Source organism: Peromyscus californicus, unplaced genomic scaffold, assembly GCF_007827085.1.
Source record: "Peromyscus californicus insignis strain IS unplaced genomic scaffold, ASM782708v3 Scaffold_7__1_contigs__length_154581171, whole genome shotgun sequence".
In the NCBI taxonomy this organism is placed as follows: domain Eukaryota; kingdom Metazoa; phylum Chordata; class Mammalia; order Rodentia; family Cricetidae; genus Peromyscus; species Peromyscus californicus.
In genome coordinates this window covers 54,182,915-54,205,748 of record NW_026294595.1, presented here as the reverse complement: position 1 = coordinate 54,205,748, position 22,834 = coordinate 54,182,915, and the positions used below count along the sequence as shown (strand labels likewise).

The window sequence follows — 22,834 nt, the reverse complement described above, 5'->3', positions numbered from 1 at the left end:
ATTTCCTTTATGTTTCATAATTATTTTATAATTATTTTTTAAGCCTAACACTGAAGAGGCAGAGGCAGAAGGATTGCCACAAATTTGAAACCAGCCTGGTCTACATAATGAGTTTCCAGGCTAGCCATGGGGAGGGGGAAAAAACCAGAAAGGATTTTTCCTCTGTATGTATGAATAATGATAAAACATCATTATTTAAGGAAAACAGCTAAGTGAAAAATAGCTTCACAAATGAGTAAACTTAGAACAGAAGCAGCCCTGGAGATGCCAGGGGGGAATCAGAGAAAGTTCTGGAACTCTTGGAGAAGGAAAGCAGCTAATAAGTATGATTCTTTCAGAACCCCCAGTTGAGTTCACTAAGCCTCTTGAAGACCAGACGGTCGAAGAGGAGGCCACTGCAGTACTGGAGTGTGAAGTGTCCAGAGAAAATGCCAAGGTGAAATGGTTCAAAAATGGCACAGAAATCCTCAAGAGCAAGAAATATGACATCATCGCTGATGGCAGGGTCAGAAAACTCATTATACATGGTTGCACCCCAGAGGATATTAAAACGTACACTTGCGATGCTAAGGATTTTAAGACCTCCTGTAACCTGAATGTTGTTCGTAAGTATTCCTCCACAGGACTTAGCATTTGCAACTCTTTGTAGCCAAAAACCAAGACACTTTATGCATGCCCTTCTCAGCCTAATCATAATTCTTGGCAACTTACAGTATGGATGCTAACCTAACCTGATACTGCACACGTTTCTTTAGAACCCTTCTTGTGTTCTGTCTGGTCTTGAAAAAGGTATCAAGTACTTTTCACTATACTGCTGTGCTCTTTGTCTGTATGTGGTTATGCCCACTGCACAAATATCCTTCTAGAGATGAAAACAAACTGAATCAAAAGAGAAGCACAGAACCCTGGTTGCATTTGGAAGGAAGACAAGTTTTCAGGCCTGGAGAATATCTGAGAAATGAGAATGAAAGTTTTTTAGATAGGAACATACTTGAGAACAACTGTAATAGGACAAAGCCCAATCACATAATTCAATCTGAGAATAAGGATGGATGAGAAGCTGAATGAGGCCCAGGTTCTTTAAGTCCTGGATTCTTTGAATGAAGAACTCTATCATTTTTACTACTGCTTCTTCCCCTGTTAGAGAAATAACCGTTTATCCCATATGCCAACTGCTAGCTAGCTCATTTGCTTTGTCCAGCAAAACATTTTTCATGGTATAGTTTTGTGCGGTATTTGTTTGGCTCTGTTGCTTCTCGTCTGTCAACAACTAAAACCTAGTGGCTTTGACTGTGCTTCTGGCATCTTGTACTGTCACTCTTTCCATGCCTTGGCTCCTCCCTCTCACTTACCTCAGAATAGCCCCGTGGGGGTTCTTCCCTTGTCATCTACTTCCTCTTGGAGAAGGCTCAGCCATGAGGTCTTATCTTCAAGCCTAGCAGCTAGTGTTGGTCTGAGAACCTCCTGATCAAGAAGGGTCGACTTGGAAAGGCCTTGTAAGGAGCTCTGAAAGATGGAAGGGCAAGGAGGCAGCTGCCCTATCCTGCAGAGCAGCAGTCAGATTTCTGGAGATGCATGAACCAACAGATATAAAAGCCAAATCAGTCACACTAATACATGCCTGACTTGCATGTGAAATCTTTAAAGCTGAGTCAAACATGAAAAGCTGTATATACGTGATTCCAACTGGACTCATGCCGATTACAGGGCTTCGACTATTGTCTTTGAATTCAGACTATTGTCTTTGAATTCTACTGGTTTCATAATAATATCCTTCAACTCTGGTATAGTACCAAAAGAAAGAAGGTATTTCCTTCAGTAATCATTCAAAAGAGCTGAGATGGATCTCAGTTTGAAAGAGCTAAGTTGGTAGCACAGTAAGACACAATGCACGTGAAGTAGAAAGTTCAAAAGCAAAGCATCATTCCCAATGGAAGCTGCAAGAGATTTCAACGTCAGTTGCAATCTATTAAGATGGGAAGAGAAAAAAAAGTCCTACAAAAAGGAGTCACTTCTTCTTGCTGGGTGGTGGCTGCACACACAGCCTTTAGTCCCAGCACTTGGGAGGCAAAGGCGGGCGGATCTCTGAGCTTGAGGCCAGCCTGGCTACACAGAGAAACCTTGTCTTGAAAAAACAAAAGAGAAGGAGAGAGAGTCACTTTTTCTTAATGTATACCAGGAAAATAATCAGGATAAATTTGCAGGAGCCTTGTTTGAATTCCAATGCCATTCTCTTACAGCTCCTCACGTGGAATTCCTAAGACCACTCACGGACCTTCAAGTTAAAGAAAAAGAAACAGCTCGGTTTGAGTGTGAAATTTCCAAGGAAAATGCCAAGGTCTGTGACTACATGGTGTTATCTTAGATTATCAAGTAACTTTGTTTACTTTTAGTCAGCTAGAAGGAAAGAAAAAAGTAGCTAAATTTTCTCTCTGACTCCCATTTTAGATTAAAGATTATTTTAGCGTGAAAGATGGACTGATTTTTCTCTTTAGTATTACTCAGTAGAAAAACCTTGAACACGTAAGATACTTATTTAGAGTCATTTGGAATTGCTATTTTTTTTAAGGTTTAAAAAAAATCAAATAGTAGTGATTCCATATCTTAGCTAAGTATTTCTGATTGCCATGAACTATTATTATTGCCAAATTCCTTCAACTTTCAGTCTGTTTCCACAGCAGTGGAGCTTGTTTATGTGAGATCGAAGGCCCCCTAAGACTCAAAACTTGCATAATCCTGTTATTTTTTTCATAATTGGTAGTAGTATCACAGCAGGTCAACAGTACTTTGTAGCTGTGTACTTGTTTTTTTATTTATATTTTTTATCTGTCCTCCTTTATACATACTATACTATTCATGGTTTTCTTTTATAAATACTATAATGTCTTATGATTAATTTTTTAAAAAAGCCCTCAGGACCCCAGTTCATGATAGGGCTACAATGTGAGGGACAACATGAAAACTGATTGAAAAAAAATCTGTTTGTCCTAAAATACAGGTTCAGTGGTTTAAAGACGGTGCAGAGATTAAAAAGGGCAAAAAGTATGACATCATTTCCAAGGGGGCAGTACGGATTCTTGTCGTCAACAAATGTCTGCTGAATGATGAGGCAGAGTATTCCTGTGAAGTGAGGACAGCCAGAACTTCCGGCATGCTGACGGTCCTTGGTGAGTGTGAAGGCTTTCTTCGCCTACACGTACTAGTCAGGAAAACCCACCTCCGGTTTTACTGAATGACTGTGGGTTCTTTTCTACAGAGGAAGAAGCTGTCTTCACAAAAAATCTGGCTAACCTTGAAGTTAGCGAAGGGGACACTGTCAAACTGGTGTGCGAGGTCTCCAAGCCTGGGGCGGACGTGATTTGGTACAAAAGGGACGAGGAGGTCATAGAAACAGGAAGATTTGAAATACTCACTGACGGAAGGAAGAGAATCCTGATTGTTCAGAACGCGCAGCTTGAGGACGCGGGCGGCTACAACTGTCGGCTCCCAAGTTCTCGGACAGACGGCCAGGTCAAAGTACACGGTATGAAAACCTCAGGGAAGGGCATTTTATTTCTAGTTATTCATTCCTGTAACAACTAAGATGCAAATGCCTACGTTTTCAATGTCTTCCAACTTTTTCCTTTCCAGAGCTTGCTGCTGAATTCATCTCAAAGCCTCAAAACCTTGAAATACTTGAAGGAGAAAAGGCTGAATTTGTCTGCACTATCTCCAAAGAAAGCTTCGAAGTTCAGTGGAAGAGGGATGACCAGACACTTGAATCTGGAGATAAATATGACGTCATTGCTGAGGGCAAAAAGAGAGTCCTAGTTGTGAAAGATGCCACATTACAAGACATGGGCACTTATGTAGTCATGGTTGGGGCTGCCAGAGCCGCAGCTCACCTGACAGTCATTGGTAAGTTTTTCCTTGCTTCTTCAGATTGATATATTTGCAGTTTTGGTCCTTCATCATACTACAAAGTCTTACTGCTTGTTTACAGAAAAGCTCAAGATCATAGTTCCTCTTAAGGACACCAAGGTGAAGGAACAACAAGAGGTTGTCTTCAACTGTGAAGTCAATACTGAAGGTGCCAAAGCCAAATGGTTCAGAAATGAAGAAGCCATATTTGATAGTTCCAAATACATCATTCTCCAAAAAGATCTGGTCTACACTCTCAGAATCAGGGATGCACGCCTAGATGACCAAGCCAACTACAACGTGTCCTTGACCAACCACAGAGGTGAAAACGTTAAAAGTGCAGCCAATCTCATAGTGGAAGGTATGTGACTTAGATGGTCCTAGAGAATTTTTTTCCCAGCAGTTCATATTATGCAATCAACTAAATTCAACATTATTGTTCTTTATTATCACAGAGGAAGATCTTAGGATTGTTGAACCTCTTAAAGATATTGAAACAATGGAGAAGAAATCAGTCACATTCTGGTGCAAGGTGAATCGTCTCAACGTAACACTGAAGTGGACCAAAAATGGAGAAGAAGTGGCCTTTGACAACCGTATAACATACCGAATTGATAAGTACAAGCACTCCCTGATCATCAAGGACTGTGGCTTTCCAGATGAAGGCGAATACATTGTTACGGCCGGACAAGACAAATCCGTCGCAGAGCTGCTCATCATAGAAGCCCCAACGGAATTCGTGGAGCACTTGGAAGACCAGACGGTCACAGAGTTTGATGACGCTGTCTTTTCTTGCCAGCTCTCCAGAGAGAAAGCCAATGTCAAATGGTACAGAAATGGAAGAGAAATCAAGGAAGGCAAAAAGTATGCAAAAAGCCTTGGATGCCCTTGCCCTGCTGTTTTTGTGTGCACTTTGACAGGCTAATACTCGGGCTGCAAGCTGACTAATCATTCAATCTCTCCTTCAGATACAAATTTGAAAAAGATGGGAGCATCCACAGACTCATTATAAAGGACTGTCGGCTGGAAGATGAGTGTGAATACGCTTGTGGTGTGGAGGACAGGAAGTCCCGAGCTAGACTCTTTGTAGAAGGTATTGTATTGGCTTCAAGAATAATTCTAGCTGAAGTGACAATTGTTTACAGTGCTGATTAAAAAATACAAGCATATGTATGTTTTTATTTTTACATTTTCTTTCCAGAAATCCCTGTTGAGATTATCAGACCTCCTCAAGATATTCTTGAAGCCCCTGGTGCTGATGTTATCTTTTTGGCTGAGCTCAACAAAGATAAAGTGGAGGTCCAATGGCTTAGAAATAACATGGTTGTTGTCCAGGGCGACAAGCACCAGATGATGAGTGAAGGAAAGATACACAGGCTACAGATTTGTGATATTAAGCCACGTGACCAGGGTGAATACAGATTCATTGCCAAAGATAAAGAAGCCAGGGCTAAACTTGAGTTAGCTGGTAAGTCGCCTTCTTTGGCATTGCAGTATTCTCATGAAATCACAGATCTTAGGTAGATTTCAGATTTTACAGTTATAGCAAAATACTCCTTGTGAAAGCCTATGGTTTTCAAACCCATTTTACGTCTTAGATACTCTGCTTTCTCTTACTATAAAGAGGAAGTTAATGGCATTCACATCATACCACTGGATTATTCCTGGCACATGGCAGCTGCTCATGAATTTATAGAATTAAGGGCAATCCCTTACTCCACTGCTGTACAACTCCTATGGATCTTTTACATATATTCTCATCTGGACCCAAGATGCCTGCATAGGTTGTTCTAAAAACCCCATTGGTATATTTTGTACACAAGAATTGTCTGATTTACCCTGAACTAAGTATGCAGTACTTTATCAGAAACCTATTTTATAAAATAATTTCAACAACAAAAGCAAAACCCATTTCACTGTATTCTAGGTCCACTTTTACTATTTTTAATGAAGACTGGATATTAATGGTTGTATGCCATCTTCAACCATCTTTTTCTAAAGGCTGACAGTTTGAGTAGAGGAGAATTATTATAACCCTCCCACAGTGTTCTCTGCTATAAAATTACTGTAGCATACTTCCAAGGTTATGATGATGTTAGCAAATGTATAGTTAAAAAAAATCTATGCCATAGTATGACTACAGTATATAACTCAAATACGTTTGCATATGCTCTTTCTCACTAGCTGCACCTAAAATCAAGACAGCTGATCAGGATCTCGTGGTTGATGCTGGGCAGCCCCTGACAATGGTAGTGCCCTACGATGCCTACCCCAAAGCAGAAGCTGAGTGGTTTAAAGAAAACGAACCTCTGTCTACAAAAACTGTGGACACTACAGCTGAGCAGACTTCTTTCAGAATCTTAGAAGCCAAGAAAGAAGACAAGGGGAGGTATAAAATCGTGCTTCAGAACAAGCATGGAAAAGCAGAAGGTTTCATCAATTTACAAGTGATTGGTAAGCTACCCAGTCACTCAAACTTGATTGGCCACAGTACGGCTTAAAGGCATAGCACCACTAAAACTTCTGTGATTTGTAAATTACAGATGTTCCTGGGCCTGTTCGTAACTTAGAAGTGACAGAAACATTTGATGGTGAAGTAAGCCTCGCGTGGGAAGAACCATTAACAGACGGTGGGAGCAAAATCATAGGTTACGTTGTTGAAAGACGTGATATCAAGAGAAAGACCTGGGTTCTGGCCACTGACCGAGCAGACAGCTGTGAGTTTACCGTCACTGGACTCCAGAAAGGAGGAGTGGAGTACCTGTTCCGTGTGAGTGCAAGGAACAGAGTTGGCACTGGAGAACCAGTAGAAACTGACAATCCTGTAGAAGCCAGAAGTAAATATGGTAAGAAGTATTTAAGTAAATTTCCAACTATCTTAGCATTGTGTTTATCCCCAACATAACCCAAATTCATGTTTGCTTCTTCTGTGGTGACCTCTAGATGTCCCGGGCCCTCCATTGAATGTCACCATCACTGATGTGAATCGATTTGGTGTCTCACTGACGTGGGAGCCACCAGAGTATGATGGAGGTGCTGAAATCACCAACTATGTGATTGAATTGAGAGACAAGACTTCTATCAGGTGGGACACTGCCATGACAGTAAGAGCTGAGGACCTGTCAGCAACTGTCACTGATGTGGTCGAAGGACAGGAGTATAGTTTCCGTGTCAGAGCCCAGAACCGAATCGGAGTTGGGAAACCAAGTACAGCCACACCCTTTGTCAAAGTTGCTGATCCAATAGGTAAGATCATCATCATCATCATCATCATCATCATCGTCATCGTCATTATCATCATCATCATAATCATCAAAGGAAATAAACACTGCATGCAACCAAAGAATTAAATCTGTTCATTCAAGTAATTCTAATCAAATAAAACATAACCAAAGGGAGAGCATCAAAAAATTTAGAACAAAATTGTAAAAGCCAAGACTGTGCCCACATAGTTCATAAACTTGTTTTGATGAGATTGTTAGGATTATTCCACGTCTTAATAAATTGTCACTCAATTAAATTGTTTGTCCCAAATCTTTCTGTCATTCTAGAGAGACCAAGTCCTCCTGTGAACCTAAGTTCCTCAGATCAGACGCAATCATCAGTTCAGCTCACATGGGAGCCTCCTCTGAAAGATGGAGGCAGCCCAATACTGGGCTATATCATTGAAAGATGTGAGGAAGGAAAAGATAACTGGATTCGCTGCAATATGAAGCCTGTCCCTGAACTGACTTACAAGGTAAGGAGCTTGCATCTTAAATATGTGTGTGTGTTAGATAGATAGATAGATAGATAGATAGATAGATAGATAGATAGATATGTTCATGAGCTTAAATGAATATGATGTTAACATATACTAACTTGTAATTTTAGGTCACTGGATTGCATAAAGGGAACAAATATTTATATAGAGTATCTGCAGAAAATGCAGCTGGTGTTTCAGATCCATCTGAGATCCTCGGTCCTCTCACAGCTGATGACGCCTTTGGTAAATAGACGTTTTACTTTTTTAAATTAGGGAATAACACATACCTTCTTTGGTGTACCAGGGACATAAATATAGTACTAGAAATTCATTGATTTTTTTTTTTGTAGTTGAACCAACAATGGATTTAAGTGCATTTAAAGATGGTCTGGAAGTTATAGTCCCAAATCCCATCAAGATCCTGGTCCCAAGCACAGGCTATCCAAGACCAAAAGCCACCTGGACTTTTGGAGATCAAGTTCTAGAAGAGGGGGATCGTGTGAAAATAAAGACCATATCAGCCTATGCCGAACTTGTCATTTCTCCAAGTGAACGGCCAGACAAGGGTATTTACACACTCACATTAGAAAATCCTGTGAAGTCAATTTCTGGAGAAATCGATGTCAATGTCATCGGTAAGGAATTAAACTTTTGCTAGCTAATGTGATTTGGCTGTATGGACACATACTGGCTTCAATCATATTGACTTCCACTGTCTTTTTTTTTATTAGCTCCCCCAAGTGCACCCAAAGAGCTGAAATTTAGTGACATAACAAAGGATTCTGTACATTTGACTTGGGAACCACCAGACGATGATGGAGGAAGTCCACTCACTGGATATGTTGTTGAAAAGAGAGAAATGAGCCGGAAAACATGGACAAAAGTGAGCATTACATAGTAAAGTAGCAATTTTAGAAAAGAGAGGAGGAGGCCGGGAAGCCATTCAGATGGGCCACGGGCCACATCATTTTACCTTTGTCTCGTGATAAAGTATCAAACCCTTTTTAACGTTCCTTGGGTGATTTAGCCAGGGGTTGCTATTGCTGTCCCATGTTGTTTTCACCTGGGCTGGATTAACACATAAAGGAAAGCTTCTCTCCATACTCTGTGTCTAATAAGTAGCCACTGAGCTAGAAGCCATTTCAAAAGAAATACTTATTGCCCCAGTGGTCCTGTTCTTCTTCATTGCACTAGATTTACCTTGGTTGACCTCATCTGCCATTGTTTCCCCCATTTATGCAGGTTATAAACTGTGTGTGAGAGTGTGTGTGTGTGTGTGTGTGTGTGTGTGTGTGTGTGTGTGTGTATTACATGTATCTATACTGCACACATTTTGCAGTACTAGAAATAATATTTAGATGCTTGCACATGCTAGACAGCAACTGTATCACAGAGTTCACCCCCAGCCCACTATTACTCTCATTAAAATTAAATTTCTAATAAACAAACTACCATCTTTTTAGTGCACACAAACTATGAATTTCTCACTGTATTTATTTTTAATATTATTATAATCCACCTTGCTGTTTTTCCCCCAATACAAAATTAATATGAGACTAACACTAAGCTTTCCTTCAAAACAGCTCTAGAGTAAGCAAGATATAGTGGCACATGCTTGTAGAGGCTAAGGCAGGACTGTGGATTTAGAGCCAACCTGGACTCTACAGTAGAAGTAGTCTCTAGGCCAGCCTGGGCTAAATAGAAAATCCCAGTCTTAAAGAACAAATAGTTTGTATCTGTACTCATGGTAAAAAAATCTTTTAACTTGAGGAAATACTCGAGGAAGGTAATCAATGAGCTATGTCTTTGTCCCAGGTTATGGACTTCGTGACTGATCTAGAGTTCACAGTTCCTGACCTTGTTCAAGGAAAGGAGTATCTGTTCAAAGTCTGTGCTCGAAACAAGTGTGGCCCTGGGGAACCTGCATATACGGATGAACCTGTGAATATGTCTGCTCCTGCAAGTGAGTGCACGTCTGGTCTGTGTTACCTACTTTTGGCTTTAGACCTGGCGTTGAAGTTGGGCGGGGGGATGGATGCACAGGCTGTAGCGTGGAGCTAACTGGTGAGCAGCCTGTCTAAGATTAATGCCCTCCTTTAAATATTACAGCGGTACCTGACCCACCAGAGAATGTTAAATGGAGAGACCGAACTGCCAAGAGCATCTTCCTGACATGGGATCCTCCTAAAAATGACGGCGGCTCACGTATCAAAGGATATATAGTTGAAAAATGCCCGCGTGGTTCTGATAAGTGGGTTGCCTGCGGAGAGCCTGTTGCAGACACAAAGTAGGTGTTTGTTTTTTAAGTTGGACACATGAATAATTGTGATTCCTACTCACTAGAAAGGATTTTACCTGGGCAAGGTTAAATGTTAACTTTCTTCACCAAGAATTTCCCTAGTATACCTGGCCTTACAAAGTTCAGCTGAGCGTGGATAGCCTTGTTCAGGGTTTTCATTAGTTATGATACTTGAAAAGACCAACCACCAGTCATGCACAGCTTGGTCCCAGAAACCTGACTGGGGCGACACAGGAATGAAGAAATGGAAGACACACAGATATGCACAGGAAAGCTGTGATCCTATGGGGGTGTGCTCACTGTAACAGAGGACACCTACTATGCTACCAGCAACCCCAGCAGGTTTATTATGGACAGCAAAAAAAGGGGAGGGGTTAGATGGTCTCAGTGGGAGGTCTGGGTGGGGCGATGTAAACATCCCGGAGGAAGAACCTGTGTTGACAGTTTGGATTCACTAGTCTTACCTAAAGGTCAGTTGTTTGTCAACACTGGCACTTAGACCAGAGGAAGCCTCTGCCATTTCCATGGGTCTGAGGACATGGTTCTGCTCATGTGAACAACACAGTTCATCAGGATTTCATCCATTCCTGACACATTCAGGGCTTCCTCCTCTCCCCACAGTCCAGATACTTCATTTAAAAGCCAGGACTATGTTAGTGGTAGGAATTTTAGAAAAATAACTATACTACATAACTGTAAGTGTAATAGATTTTCTGCATGACAATAAACCCCCTATTTTGTTTCCTGACAGAATGGAAGTGACAGGTCTTGAGGAAGGCAAATGGTATGCCTACCGCGTGAAAGCCTTGAACAGGCAAGGGGCTAGCAAGCCAAGCAAACCCACAGAAGAAATCCAAGCGGTGGACACGCAGGGTATTTATCATTCCTTTCTTGTCTTGTCGGTCAGGCCTCTGGCCTTGCCTGCTTGAACATGCTAAGGACATGAATAATCTTTTCCAATGCAGAGGCTCCTGAGATCTTCCTGGATGTGAAGCTCCTTGCTGGTCTCACTGTGAAAGCTGGCACAAAGATTGAGCTTCCGGCCACTGTGACTGGAAAGCCTGAGCCTAAAATAACTTGGACAAAGGCTGACACCCTGCTGAAGCCAGACCAAAGAATCACCATTGAAAACGTCCCTAAGAAGTCCACAGTGACAATCACGGACAGCAAGAGAAGCGACACGGGTACATATATCATAGAAGCTGTGAACGTCTGCGGCCGGGCCACCGCCGTGGTGGAAGTCAACGTCCTGGGTAAGCGGGGCTCTTCTGTTTAAAAGGATTAAATTCACCGTGGCTCTTCGAACAGAACACAGTTTAAAACATTTTTTTTTTCCCATGTAATACCATCCACAGATAAACCCGGACCACCAGCGGCTTTTGACATCACAGATGTAACCAATGAGTCTTGTCTCCTGACGTGGAACCCTCCGAGAGATGACGGTGGATCTAAGATCACAAACTACGTTGTGGAGAGAAAGGCAACAGACAGCGATGTGTGGCATAAGCTCTCATCAACGGTTAAGGACACCAACTTCAAGGCAACCAAATTAACACCCAACAAAGAGTACATCTTCAGAGTTGCTGCAGAGAACATGTATGGGGTTGGTGAACCAGTCCAGGCTGCGCCAATAGTAGCCAAATATCAGTTTGGTAAGATTCTCAACCTGCTAGCTCCAAAGGACAAAAAAGGACACTTACGTCAATCTTGCATTTAGGTGTTGGATACAGAGCATGACTCTTTTATGTCATTATCCTGTCTGTAGATCCGCCTGGCCCTCCAACGCGCCTAGAACCCTCTGACATCACTAAAGACGCAGTGACCCTCACATGGTGTGAGCCGGATGATGACGGCGGCAGCCCCATCACTGGGTACTGGGTGGAAAGATTAGATCCGGACACTGATAAATGGGTCCGATGCAATAAAATGCCAGTAAAGGACACAACATACAGGTAAGCCCCACCCTGCAGCTCCATCGTGTTGGAAAATAGCAACATACTCGGTTGTTTGCACTTGAGTATTCCTTGTGAGCTTGTGTGAGTACAAATTTAGAGATTTTAATCACTTTTACTTCTATTGCCTATTGGCACGGAATTCTTAAACGACACAAATACCATCCAATGGCACATACCTGTTATCTCTAAAATAGTAACTTTCTAGGAGTCTCAAAACATTTGGTCTTCTAATATATTATGGTAACTGATAATGATAGTTATAATTTGAGAGATATATTTGGCCCAATATAAAGAATGTGATGGTACAGTTAAAAATAATTTTAAATTTTATGTTGAAGTATTTTCAGTTAAATTAACAAATTGATTCTCACTATTTAAATAAATTAGCCTCTTATATGTATAGTACGTAGGTTACCACTTCTTACCATGATGTTACCTTGTCCCTGCTCCAGAGTGAAAGGTCTCACCAATAAGAAAAAGTACAGATTCCGTGTGCTGGCTGAAAATTTGGCTGGACCTGGAAAACCCAGTAGATCAACTGAGCCAATCTTAATAAAGGATCCCATAGGTATTATTTATATAACTTTCTGTGGCTGTTTTGAGGGATATATCAACTTCCTTTGGAAAAACAAATAATGTCATTGGCTTGCAGATCCTCCATGGCCCCCTGGGAAGCCAACTGTAAAGGATATAGGCAAAACATCACTAGTATTGAACTGGACCAAGCCAGAACATGATGGAGGGGCAAAGATTGAGTCTTACGTCATTGAGATGCTAAAGACTGGAACAGACGACTGGGTCAGAGTGGCTGAGGGGGTTCCGACCACTGAGCATTTGCTCACAGGGCTAATGGAAGGGCAGGAATACTCATTCCGAGTGAGAGCTGTGAACAAGGCTGGAGAGAGCGAGCCCAGTGACCCCAGTGACCCTGTGCTTTGCCGAGAGAAACTATGTAAGTCACTCTTAAGATCTATCTGAAAACTCCAGTCTAAGGGAAAATTTAAACCTCACTACTATTATTCCCATCTTACCTTATTGTTTCATTGTGACTATGAGAACATGTGGTAAAGAATAAAATGGAGTATGTCTTCCTCTTCAGATCCTCCATCACCACCTCGATGGCTCGAAGTGATTAATATCACAAAAAATTCAGCTGACCTAAAATGGACAGTGCCTGAGAAAGACGGAGGGTCACCCATCACCAACTACATCGTGGAGAAGAGAGATGTGAGGCGCAAAGGCTGGCAAACGGTGGACACCACTGTCAAGGAGACGAAGTGCACGGTAACCCCGCTGACAGAGGGCTCCCTGTACGTGTTCCGAGTGGCTGCAGAAAATGCCATAGGGCAAAGCGACTACACCGAAATCGGGGATTCCGTCCTGGCCAAAGACACCTTCAGTAAGCACCGCAGCTCAGTCTTTGCAACAGCACCTGTAGCAAGTTATACATTTTCCCTCCGGTTTTTCTAACGGTTGATTCTTTTGTCTTCAGCCACCCCTGGACCTCCCTATGCCCTGACGGTGGTTGATGTGACAAAGCGACATGTTGACTTAAAGTGGGAGCCACCTAAAAATGATGGTGGACGACCAATACAGAGGTAGAGCTTCAGTGTTTTTTTTTTTTCCTCACTATAAAAAATGTCAAACATGGATATACACGATCAACTTCTGTTTTTCTTAATGCTGAATGGGATGCTTTGTTTTTTTCAACAGATACATCATTGAGAAGAAGGAAAAACTAGGCACCCGTTGGGTAAAAGCTGGAAAGACCTCAGGCCCTGACTGTAACTTCAGGGTAACTGATGTCATCGAAGGGACAGAAGTCCAGTTTCAAGTTCGGGCTGAAAACGAAGCAGGAGTCGGTCATCCAAGTGAGCCCACAGAAATCCTGTCCATTGAAGACCCGACAAGTAAGTTGTACTGATCCTTCAAAGGAGATTGTCTAGGGCCTGACATGAGACTGTGAGGTAAAGGCTTTGCTGCTGTCTTCCCAGGTCCTCCCTCACCTCCTCTTGATCTGCATGTGACTGATGCTGGGAGAAAACACATTGCCATTGCTTGGAAACCTCCAGAGAAAAATGGCGGCAGTCCTATCATAGGCTACCATGTTGAGATGTGTCCGGTAGGCACCGAGAAATGGATGCGGGTTAATTCTCGCCCAGTCAAAGATTTGAAGTTCAAGGTTGAAGAGGGAGTTGTTCCCGACAAAGAATACGTTCTGAGAGTGAGAGCTGTCAATGCTGTAGGTGTCAGTGAGCCATCTGAAATCTCAGAAAACGTGGTTGCCAAAGACCCCGACTGTAAGCATTCGCTATCCTTCAGAGTTAATAATACATGCTTTCTTCCTGACCATTGCATTTTAACGTATTTCCCCCATCCCTTGGTGTTTTGTAGGCAAACCAACAATTGATCTAGAGACTCATGACATTGTTGTTATCGAAGGTGAAAAGTTAAGCATCCCTGTGCCCTTCAGAGCTGTCCCAGTGCCAACTGTGAGCTGGCATAAAGATGGCAAAGAAGTCAAAGCAAGTGACAGATTAACCATGAAGAATGACCACATCTCTGCACACCTTGAGGTTCCCAAGAGTGTCCATGCAGATGCTGGAGTTTACACCATCACCCTGGAGAATAAGCTTGGCTCAGCAACCGCTTCAATCAATGTCAAAGTCATAGGTAACAATTCTGTAATGAAACATCAGGCATTCTTCATATGTTCCAGGAATTATAATAGCTAGCCTTGTGATGGTCTGTACAAATGGCTTCCAGAACTGGTATTTGTAAACTGAACAGTCCCTCAGGTTACTTATTTCCATTTGAAAAGTAAAGTAATTTTGAAGACATTAAATTGATAATTAAACTCTGATTAATTTATTTGTTTTAATTATTTGCATATGAAATACTAATTTAAATAAAATATCTAGCACACCTAAGGAATATTTCAGTAATCAATATTTCTTTCTAGATTATGTAAATTCAGTTTCCTATAGTCTTCCCCTTCAAGAATAATAAGATTTTTCTGTCCTTTATGACCATCCCCTGGTAGTAGTTTGAATTAATGGAGCAATTTTGCTTAACACAAAGACTCAAGGGCTAATCCTTCTGATTAATAATAGATGGGGGACAAAGATACTAAATGTCTTGTGTTCTGAGAGATAGTAGCACAGAAAAGATTACCCTATCCAAAATGTATATATGCCAAATTGGATAAAGTTCACTATTCAAATGATAATTTTTCAAGCTTGTGATAGTCATTATCCATTTTATATATAACAGGTCTACCTGGTCCATGCAAAGATATTAAAGCAAGCGACATAACCAAGAGTTCTTGTAAGTTAACATGGGAGCCTCCAGAATATGATGGCGGAAGCCCAATTCTCCATTATGTCCTGGAACGTAGAGAAGCTGGGAGGAGAACATACATACCAGTCATGTCTGGTGAGAACAAACTGTCTTGGACCGTAAAGGATCTCATACCCAATGGTGAATACTTCTTCCGGGTAAAAGCAGTCAACAAGATTGGTGGAGGCGAATATATTGAACTCAAGAATCCTGTCATTGCTCAAGATCCAAAGCGTAAGTTGGAACACAGACATATGATGGTTAGGATAGAATATATGATAATTATTGTGTTTGCATTAATTGGTTTCTCTAGTAGTAATAGGTGCTTTTCTTTGTTCATCAGAACCGCCTGATCCACCTGTAGATGTTGAGGTTCATAATCCTACAGCTAAGGCAATGACTATCACATGGAAGCCACCCTTGTATGATGGAGGAAGCAAGATAATGGGTTACATCATAGAAAAGATTGCTAAGGGTGAAGATAGATGGAAGAGATGCAATGAACATTTGGTACCTGTCCTGACCTATACAGCAAAAGGCCTCGAGGAGGGAAAAGAGTACCAATTCCGTGTGCGAGCAGAGAATGCTGCCGGTATTGGTGAACCTTCTCGGGCCACTCCCCCAACCAAAGCTGTAGATCCTATTGGTATGTTTTATTTTTTTGGGGGGGAGGGTGGTGACGGGTGCTACTTCCTCATTGTAAAATAAATGGGATTCTTGTTTTGTCACGAATGAAGAACAATTCTGGCTTTTAATCATTACAGATGCCCCAAAAGTCATCCTCAAAACAAGCCTGGAAGTAAAACGGGGTGATGAAATAGCACTGGATGCAACCATTTCTGGTTCACCTTACCCAACAATCACCTGGATAAAAGATGAAAATGTCATTGTACCAGAGGAAATGAAGAAGCGAGTGGCACCCCCAGTTAGGAGGAAGAAGGGTGAGGCTGAAGAAGAGGAGCCGTTTTCCTCGCCCCTGACAGAGCGGCTGAGCATCAACAACAGCAAACAAGGAGAATCTCAGCTGCGTGTCCGTGACTCTGTGCGCCCCGATCACGGCCAGTACATGATCAAAGTTGAGAACGACCATGGTGTTGCCAAAGCTCCTTGCACTGTCAGTGTGTTAGGTAAGTAGTTAAAACTACGTTTTCCACAGGAGAAAGAAAACCTATGTCAGAGTTTTAACAAGACATACAAATAAGGAGTTTGGGAACTCATTAAATGAAACGGCTTCAGCAAATAATTCTGTTACATTTTGTCACCTAAGCCGGCACTATTGAAAAAAAAAATCAACTGACCTTGTTATTTGTTAGCTAATGTAATACAAAGATAGTTATGGAAAAACTAGAAGTTACACCAAAAGATCATACTAACATTTACATTTTCCATAGCAGCCAGGTCTATACAAAACTGTAATCACTGATCTCCTTTGAAATATTAGATACACCAGGACCGCCAATCAACTTTGTATTTGAGGATATTAGAAAGAACTCTGTCCTCTGTAAATGGGAACCACCCCTTGATGACGGTGGCAGTGAAATCATTAACTATACCTTGGAAAAGAAAGACAAGACCAAACCTGACTCAGAATGGATTGTTATCACTTCGACGCTCAGACACTGCAAATATTCAGTAACAAAACTGATTGAAGGAAAGGAGTACCTCTTCCGTGTGAGAGCTGAAAATAGGCTGGGACCTGGACCGCCATGTGTTTCAAAGCCACTTTTAGCCAAAGATCCATTTGGTAAGGTTCTTTTAGCATCTTAAGTTGGCCTTTTCACCATATACTTCAATGTTTACATTACCAAAATTTACCATTTTGTAAAAATTGGTTTTATGTCATACTATATAATTCAAATATGTTTTCTTTTTTTATCAGAACCACCTGATGCACCAGATAAACCCACTGTGGAAGATGTCACCAGCAGCAGTATGCTAGTAAAATGGAACGAACCAAAGGATAATGGCAGCCCCATCTTGGGCTACTGGCTTGAAAAGCGTGAGGTCAATAGTACACACTGGTCTCGTGTCAACAAAACCCCCCTCAGTTCTTTGAAAACCAAGGTAGATGGCTTACTAGAAGGACTCACCTATGTCTTCCGAGTCTGTGCTGAGAATGCTGCTGGACCTGGGAAGTTCAGCCCACCTTCAGATCCTAAAACAGCTCGTGATCCAATCTGTGAGTAACTCAAGAAGAAAGCGTGAGCGAGTAGTCTAACCCACATTTGGAGACCACCGGTGAATTTGACCTGTGTATTCTGCATTCCTTCTAGCTCCACCTGGGCCACCTGTCCCCAGAGTTGCTGATACAAGCTCTACAACCATCGAGCTGGAGTGGGAACCCCCAGCTTTCAATGGTGGCGGGGAGATTATTGGCTACTTTGTGGATAAGCAGTTGGTGGGCACAAATGAGTGGTCACGCTGCACGGAGAAGATGATCAAAGTCCGTCAGTTCACTGTCAAAGAAATCCGGGAGGGTGCTGACTACAAACTTCGAGTGAGTGCTGTCAATGCGGCAGGCGAAGGACCACCTGGAGAAACAGAACCTGTTACTGTGGCTGAACCACAAGGTACTTAAAAGTTTTCTGGGAAAACAATGGTTATTTCCCAACATGGGGCTCTATTTTCTTCTTCCTTGAACTAACATATATGGCTATTCTTCTTCAACAGAGCCTCCAACTGTGGAACTGGATGTTTCTGTCAAGGGTGGAATACAAATCATGGCTGGGAAGACTCTCAGAATCCCAGCAGTAGTGACCGGCCGTCCTGTGCCCACAAAAGTCTGGACCATAGAAGAAGGGGAGCTGGATAAAGAGCGTGTTGTGATAGAGAATGTTGGAACCAAATCTGAACTAATTATCAAGGATGCGTTGAGAAAAGACCATGGCAGATATGTGATCACAGCAACAAACAGCTGTGGTTCCAAATTTGCAGCAGTCCGGGTTGAAGTGTTCGGTAAGGAACGTTTCGTGGAATTTCATAGGATTTTTCCATGTCATGTGATTTTACTACATTGATTTGTTTGTTACTGTTTTTATTGTCCAGATGTCCCTGGTCCAGTTCTTGACCTAAAACCTGTTGTGACAAACAGAAAGATGTGTCTGCTTAATTGGTCTGATCCAGCAGACGATGGAGGAAGTGAAATCACAGGGTTTATAATTGAAAGAAAAGATGCCAAGATGCACACTTGGAGACAACCCATTGAGACTGAGAGATCCAAGTGTGACATCACAGGTCTCATAGAGGGACAAGAATACAAGTTCCGTGTCATCGCCAAGAACAAGTTTGGCTGTGGGCCTCCTGTTGAAATAGGACCAATTCTTGCAGTCGATCCACTAGGTAAGGAAAGACTTTCACTATGTTTACTACATAAATACTATTCTGCTTATAGATAAGCCAAGTATTTGCTGAGATTATGGCTTACATATCAACAGTCTCAAGGTCTTTGACTAACTAGAGGGTCATAAAAGAAAATCAAATATCTATTAGCAATTTTAAAGATACCATATTTACTCAATTTCCATGTAATTTTGCTTTATATTTATAAATTATGCAGTTTTCTGTGCCAAAATTTTTGGATCTACAAAGTCTTGGTAATAACCTACAAATAATTCAAATAATTTAGAAGCATTCAATATTACCAATATAGTAGAGGATATTTAAATATAACAATCTGGACTGGCATTGGTAGCACACATCTTTAATCCCAGCACTCGAGAGGCAGAAGCAGGCAAATCTCTGTGAGTTTGGGGCCAGCCTGGTCTACAGAGTGAGTCTCAGGACAGCCAAGGCTACACAGAGAAACCCAGTCTCAAAAAACCAAATAAATAAATAAAAATGATCTGATAGTTATATAGAATTCACTGCTTTTCTATAAAAAAAAAATCATGGGGCAGATAGTTGTCATAGGATAAGTGATTTAGTTTACTACACTACTAAGAAGTCTTCATACTGGAAGGGGAGGGAGACCCCCAATCAGAAAGAGCCCTCAAAGAATAGAAAACCAACCAGAGGAAGTCTCCCAGAAGCTAAAATTAAACACTAAAATTATGCACACTTGGTAATACACAGTTATGTTAATACACAGTTATGTCCCTCTTAAAGTGATGTCCCAGAGGAAAACCCACTCCTCAAGAAACAGGAGATTCTCTTCCACTACCACACCTGGAAAAAAATAAGAATTACATCCTATCAGTTTCAATCACCCCATAATGTCCACTAATTTCAGGTTGTGCTAGAGGCCTCAGAATAGAGGTGGGATTCTCTGGCTTCTGTCTGTCGTAGCAATCAGCTAGAATGGGACAGATCTGGTTACGCCAGTCAGAGCCTATTCCTAAGGACACAAAACCTTTGTGGTATTTCATAAATGATCTTTCCACTGAGGCAGTATGACTCAAAGGCTGTTCAGCAACCATATCTACTGTCTGGCCACAAAAGAGAAAAACCACATTGTTCTCTGCTGGCATTCAAAGCAGAGCTTTACACATCTATTTCCCTAGCTTGGTAGGATTAGAAGTTTTGTCAGTGTTGTGGGCAAACAATCCAAAATACTAAATACAAAGCACATATACACATATCCTTGACTTTTTAATTTTTAATTAGTGATTTTGAGGAGACATTCACTAGAAATAAAATGTTGTTATTGAGAAGGGCTATTATTGTTGTGACTGGTGTGTCTGGAAAAGGATTCTGAAAATGCCATTTAATCTATTTTTCACACAAACAGAAGTGAAATACCTGTTTCATACTCAACATTTTCAATTGCTTCCACTTTAAGGCCCTCCAACATCTCCCGAAAGGCTCACATATACAGAAAGGACAAAATCCACTATCACGCTTGACTGGAAAGAGCCCCGCAGTGATGGTGGCAGTCCCATCCAAGGATATATCATTGAAAAACGCCGCCATGACAAACCTGACTTTGAAAGAGTTAACAAGAGACTCTGCCCAACCACATCATTTCTGGTTGACAATCTCGATGACCACCAAATGTATGAGTTCCGTGTCAAAGCCGTCAATGACATTGGTGAAAGTGAGCCATCCCTGCCTCTCAATGTAGTCATACAAGATGATGAAGGTATGGATTCCATACATAATACCACTAATGCCCTTGATGGTGACTTGTGGAAACAGTCTTAAGACTTTTTCCCTCTTCTCTCTGCAGTCCCTCCAACTATTAAGTTGCGCCTGGCTGTTCGAGGAGACACTATCAAAGTTAAGGCAGGAGAGCCTGTTAACATCCCTGCGGATGTGACAGGACTCCCCATGCCTAAGATTGAGTGGTCCAAGAACGAAACAGTGATTGAGAAACCCACTGATGCACTTAAAATAACCAAAGAAGAAGTATCCCGAAGTGAGGCCAAGACTGAGCTGAGTATCCCCAAAGCGGTCCGAGAGGACAAGGGCACTTACACCATTACTGCTTCCAATCGTCTTGGCTCCGTATTCCGCAACGTTCACGTGGAAGTGTATGGTAAGTGACTTGACACCTGTGTGGGGAAGCAAGCCACCCCCTGTTGAAGAATGACTTCTCAGTCCCTGCTACACTTCCTTTCCAGATCGCCCATCTCCACCCAGAAACCTCGCTGTTACTGACATTAAAGCTGAGTCTTGCTATCTGACATGGGATGCCCCTCTAGACAATGGTGGCAGTGAAATTACCCATTACATTATTGACAAACGCGACGCCAGCAGGAAAAAGTCTGAATGGGAAGAAGTCACCAACACTGCTGTTGAGAGAAGATATGGGGTAAATGCTTCCAAATTTATGCACATTAGTCGGACATGATTCTGATTTGATACCATTTTTAACATAACTTTATAATTTAATGATTGAACTCAAAATTCCATACATGCAGCAGCTATTTGTTACTTTGACACTTATCACTATGCATATAAGGCCACTTAGCAAATATTGCTTATTGCTCTCTTACTCAAAGTCCACTAGAAACTACACAATCAGTGTCTTGTTTTTTTTAAGAGTTCTCTTTTCCTCTGTCTCTTTTATGAGTTAAGTCTATGTGTTTACTTCTTATGGTGATCCATCCCCAAATAAATTGAGTTTTAAAATCAATAAAACATCAGTCCAAGCAGATTTGTTCTGATTTCTTTATTCACCTACATTTCTAGATCTGGAAGCTTATCCCCAATGGTCAGTACGAGTTCCGAGTGAGGGCAGTGAATAAATATGGAATCAGTGATGAGTGCAAATCAGACAAAGTCGTCATTCAAGACCCCTATCGCCTCCCTGGACCTCCTGGAAAACCAAAAGTCTTAGAACGCACCAAGGGGTCTATGCTGGTGAGCTGGACTCCTCCTTTGGACAACGGAGGTTCTCCAATTACTGGCTACTGGCTAGAGAAGAGAGAGGAAGGCGGGACCTACTGGTCACGTGTTAGCCGAGCACCAATAACCAAAGTAGGACTGAAGGGTGTGGAATTCAACGTTCCACGTTTGATTGAAGGGGTGAAGTATCAATTTAGAGCCATGGCAATAAATGCTGCAGGAATCGGCCCTCCCAGTGAACCATCAGACCCAGCTGTTGCAGGAGATCCCATATGTAAGTATGTTTTATTTCTAGGACTCATTTCTGATGGGTAAAGTTACTATGTAGGTTACTCTTCAATTTCTCATATTTTTATTAGAACCATTCATAGTGAAGTAAGTACATATATATACATATACATATATATATATGTATATACATATACATAAAATGGTTTTTAAACTCTTGGATTCAAACTAGTGTTTTTGTTTTCTTTATTAACCACATGATAAATGCACTATAAAGTAAGGGTTCAAAACTATCTCATTAGCTACTCTGGAAATCATTTTCCCCACTGAACAGTCAGACTCTCGTAATAATTTAATAAAAAAGTAAAATGTTGAGTATTTGTTGAACAAAGACATCAAATTCTCAGGCAAAATATCTGAGGTCAAATAATGAAAAGTCTTGCTGAATCATATATGAGCAGATCGGCTCAGAAATTACAATTTCATAATTCAGTGCATTTTCTAAACAATACCTGATTGTACTCTCTGAAGAAAAACTTCAATTTTTTCATTCAAAGATTTAAGATACCTCCATGCTATGGCGAGCAAATATATAAAAAGATAGTCACATATTCATTCGGCAAATTAGTTTGGAGCATGGACTGTTCAAGGGTCTATACCAGACACAAGGTAGGGGGTGTTAAAACAACAGGCCAACAGGGTAAAAGAGTTTCATTGTTAGACACCATCAGAAAAGTATTATGATGTGGTGAGCAGAAACATTGATTCTGCCCCTAAAGAGCATTGAGATTAGTTTGTATCCAGAGGTTTTCCCAACTAGTGATGAAAATATTTTTAATTTTTCATATTGTGGAAAGTAAATTTTCAGTTAAAATACACTTTTGAATCCCTTTAGTAGGATCTCAAAAGTAAATTACCTTTTCACCAATGGTGTGCTCACAGACTATAACTCTTTTCACCAATGGTGTGCTCACAGAATATAGCTCTTTTCACCAATGGTGTGCTCACAGAGTATAGCTCTAGCCAGAGACAGGAGTAATCATTTTCCCAGAGATTGTTTGCTTTCTGTTTCTGCATTAATAC

At 41.4% G+C, this 22,834-nt stretch overlaps 1 protein-coding gene across 2 annotated transcripts in view; it reads left to right on the top strand.

Annotated features, from left to right (window-relative positions):
• The window catches only part of Ttn (titin), a 273,083-nt gene that overhangs the window by 172,526 nt on the left and 77,723 nt on the right, over positions 1-22,834 (top strand). For both annotated transcript variants that reach the window (XM_052723591.1, XM_052723590.1), the window contains 41 exons: positions 339-605; positions 2,241-2,338; positions 2,999-3,167; positions 3,257-3,523; positions 3,631-3,897; positions 3,983-4,261; positions 4,356-4,764; positions 4,869-4,993; positions 5,102-5,368; positions 6,085-6,354; positions 6,444-6,746; positions 6,844-7,146; positions 7,452-7,639; positions 7,774-7,888; positions 7,996-8,280; positions 8,377-8,528; positions 9,461-9,608; positions 9,755-9,932; positions 10,696-10,817; positions 10,910-11,197; positions 11,300-11,596; positions 11,710-11,896; positions 12,352-12,467; positions 12,552-12,851; positions 12,999-13,298; positions 13,392-13,497; positions 13,613-13,809; positions 13,894-14,199; positions 14,294-14,572; positions 15,173-15,472; positions 15,582-15,884; positions 16,003-16,365; positions 16,680-16,982; positions 17,118-17,417; positions 17,512-17,808; positions 17,909-18,193; positions 18,284-18,577; positions 20,016-20,315; positions 20,403-20,711; positions 20,797-20,987; positions 21,368-21,797. In XM_052723591.1, coding sequence (XP_052579551.1) covers positions 339-605; positions 2,241-2,338; positions 2,999-3,167; positions 3,257-3,523; positions 3,631-3,897; positions 3,983-4,261; positions 4,356-4,764; positions 4,869-4,993; positions 5,102-5,368; positions 6,085-6,354; positions 6,444-6,746; positions 6,844-7,146; positions 7,452-7,639; positions 7,774-7,888; positions 7,996-8,280; positions 8,377-8,528; positions 9,461-9,608; positions 9,755-9,932; positions 10,696-10,817; positions 10,910-11,197; positions 11,300-11,596; positions 11,710-11,896; positions 12,352-12,467; positions 12,552-12,851; positions 12,999-13,298; positions 13,392-13,497; positions 13,613-13,809; positions 13,894-14,199; positions 14,294-14,572; positions 15,173-15,472; positions 15,582-15,884; positions 16,003-16,365; positions 16,680-16,982; positions 17,118-17,417; positions 17,512-17,808; positions 17,909-18,193; positions 18,284-18,577; positions 20,016-20,315; positions 20,403-20,711; positions 20,797-20,987; positions 21,368-21,797 — 10,263 coding nt within the window. The remainder of the gene's footprint in view (positions 1-338; positions 606-2,240; positions 2,339-2,998; positions 3,168-3,256; positions 3,524-3,630; positions 3,898-3,982; positions 4,262-4,355; positions 4,765-4,868; positions 4,994-5,101; positions 5,369-6,084; positions 6,355-6,443; positions 6,747-6,843; positions 7,147-7,451; positions 7,640-7,773; positions 7,889-7,995; positions 8,281-8,376; positions 8,529-9,460; positions 9,609-9,754; positions 9,933-10,695; positions 10,818-10,909; positions 11,198-11,299; positions 11,597-11,709; positions 11,897-12,351; positions 12,468-12,551; positions 12,852-12,998; positions 13,299-13,391; positions 13,498-13,612; positions 13,810-13,893; positions 14,200-14,293; positions 14,573-15,172; positions 15,473-15,581; positions 15,885-16,002; positions 16,366-16,679; positions 16,983-17,117; positions 17,418-17,511; positions 17,809-17,908; positions 18,194-18,283; positions 18,578-20,015; positions 20,316-20,402; positions 20,712-20,796; positions 20,988-21,367; positions 21,798-22,834) is intronic.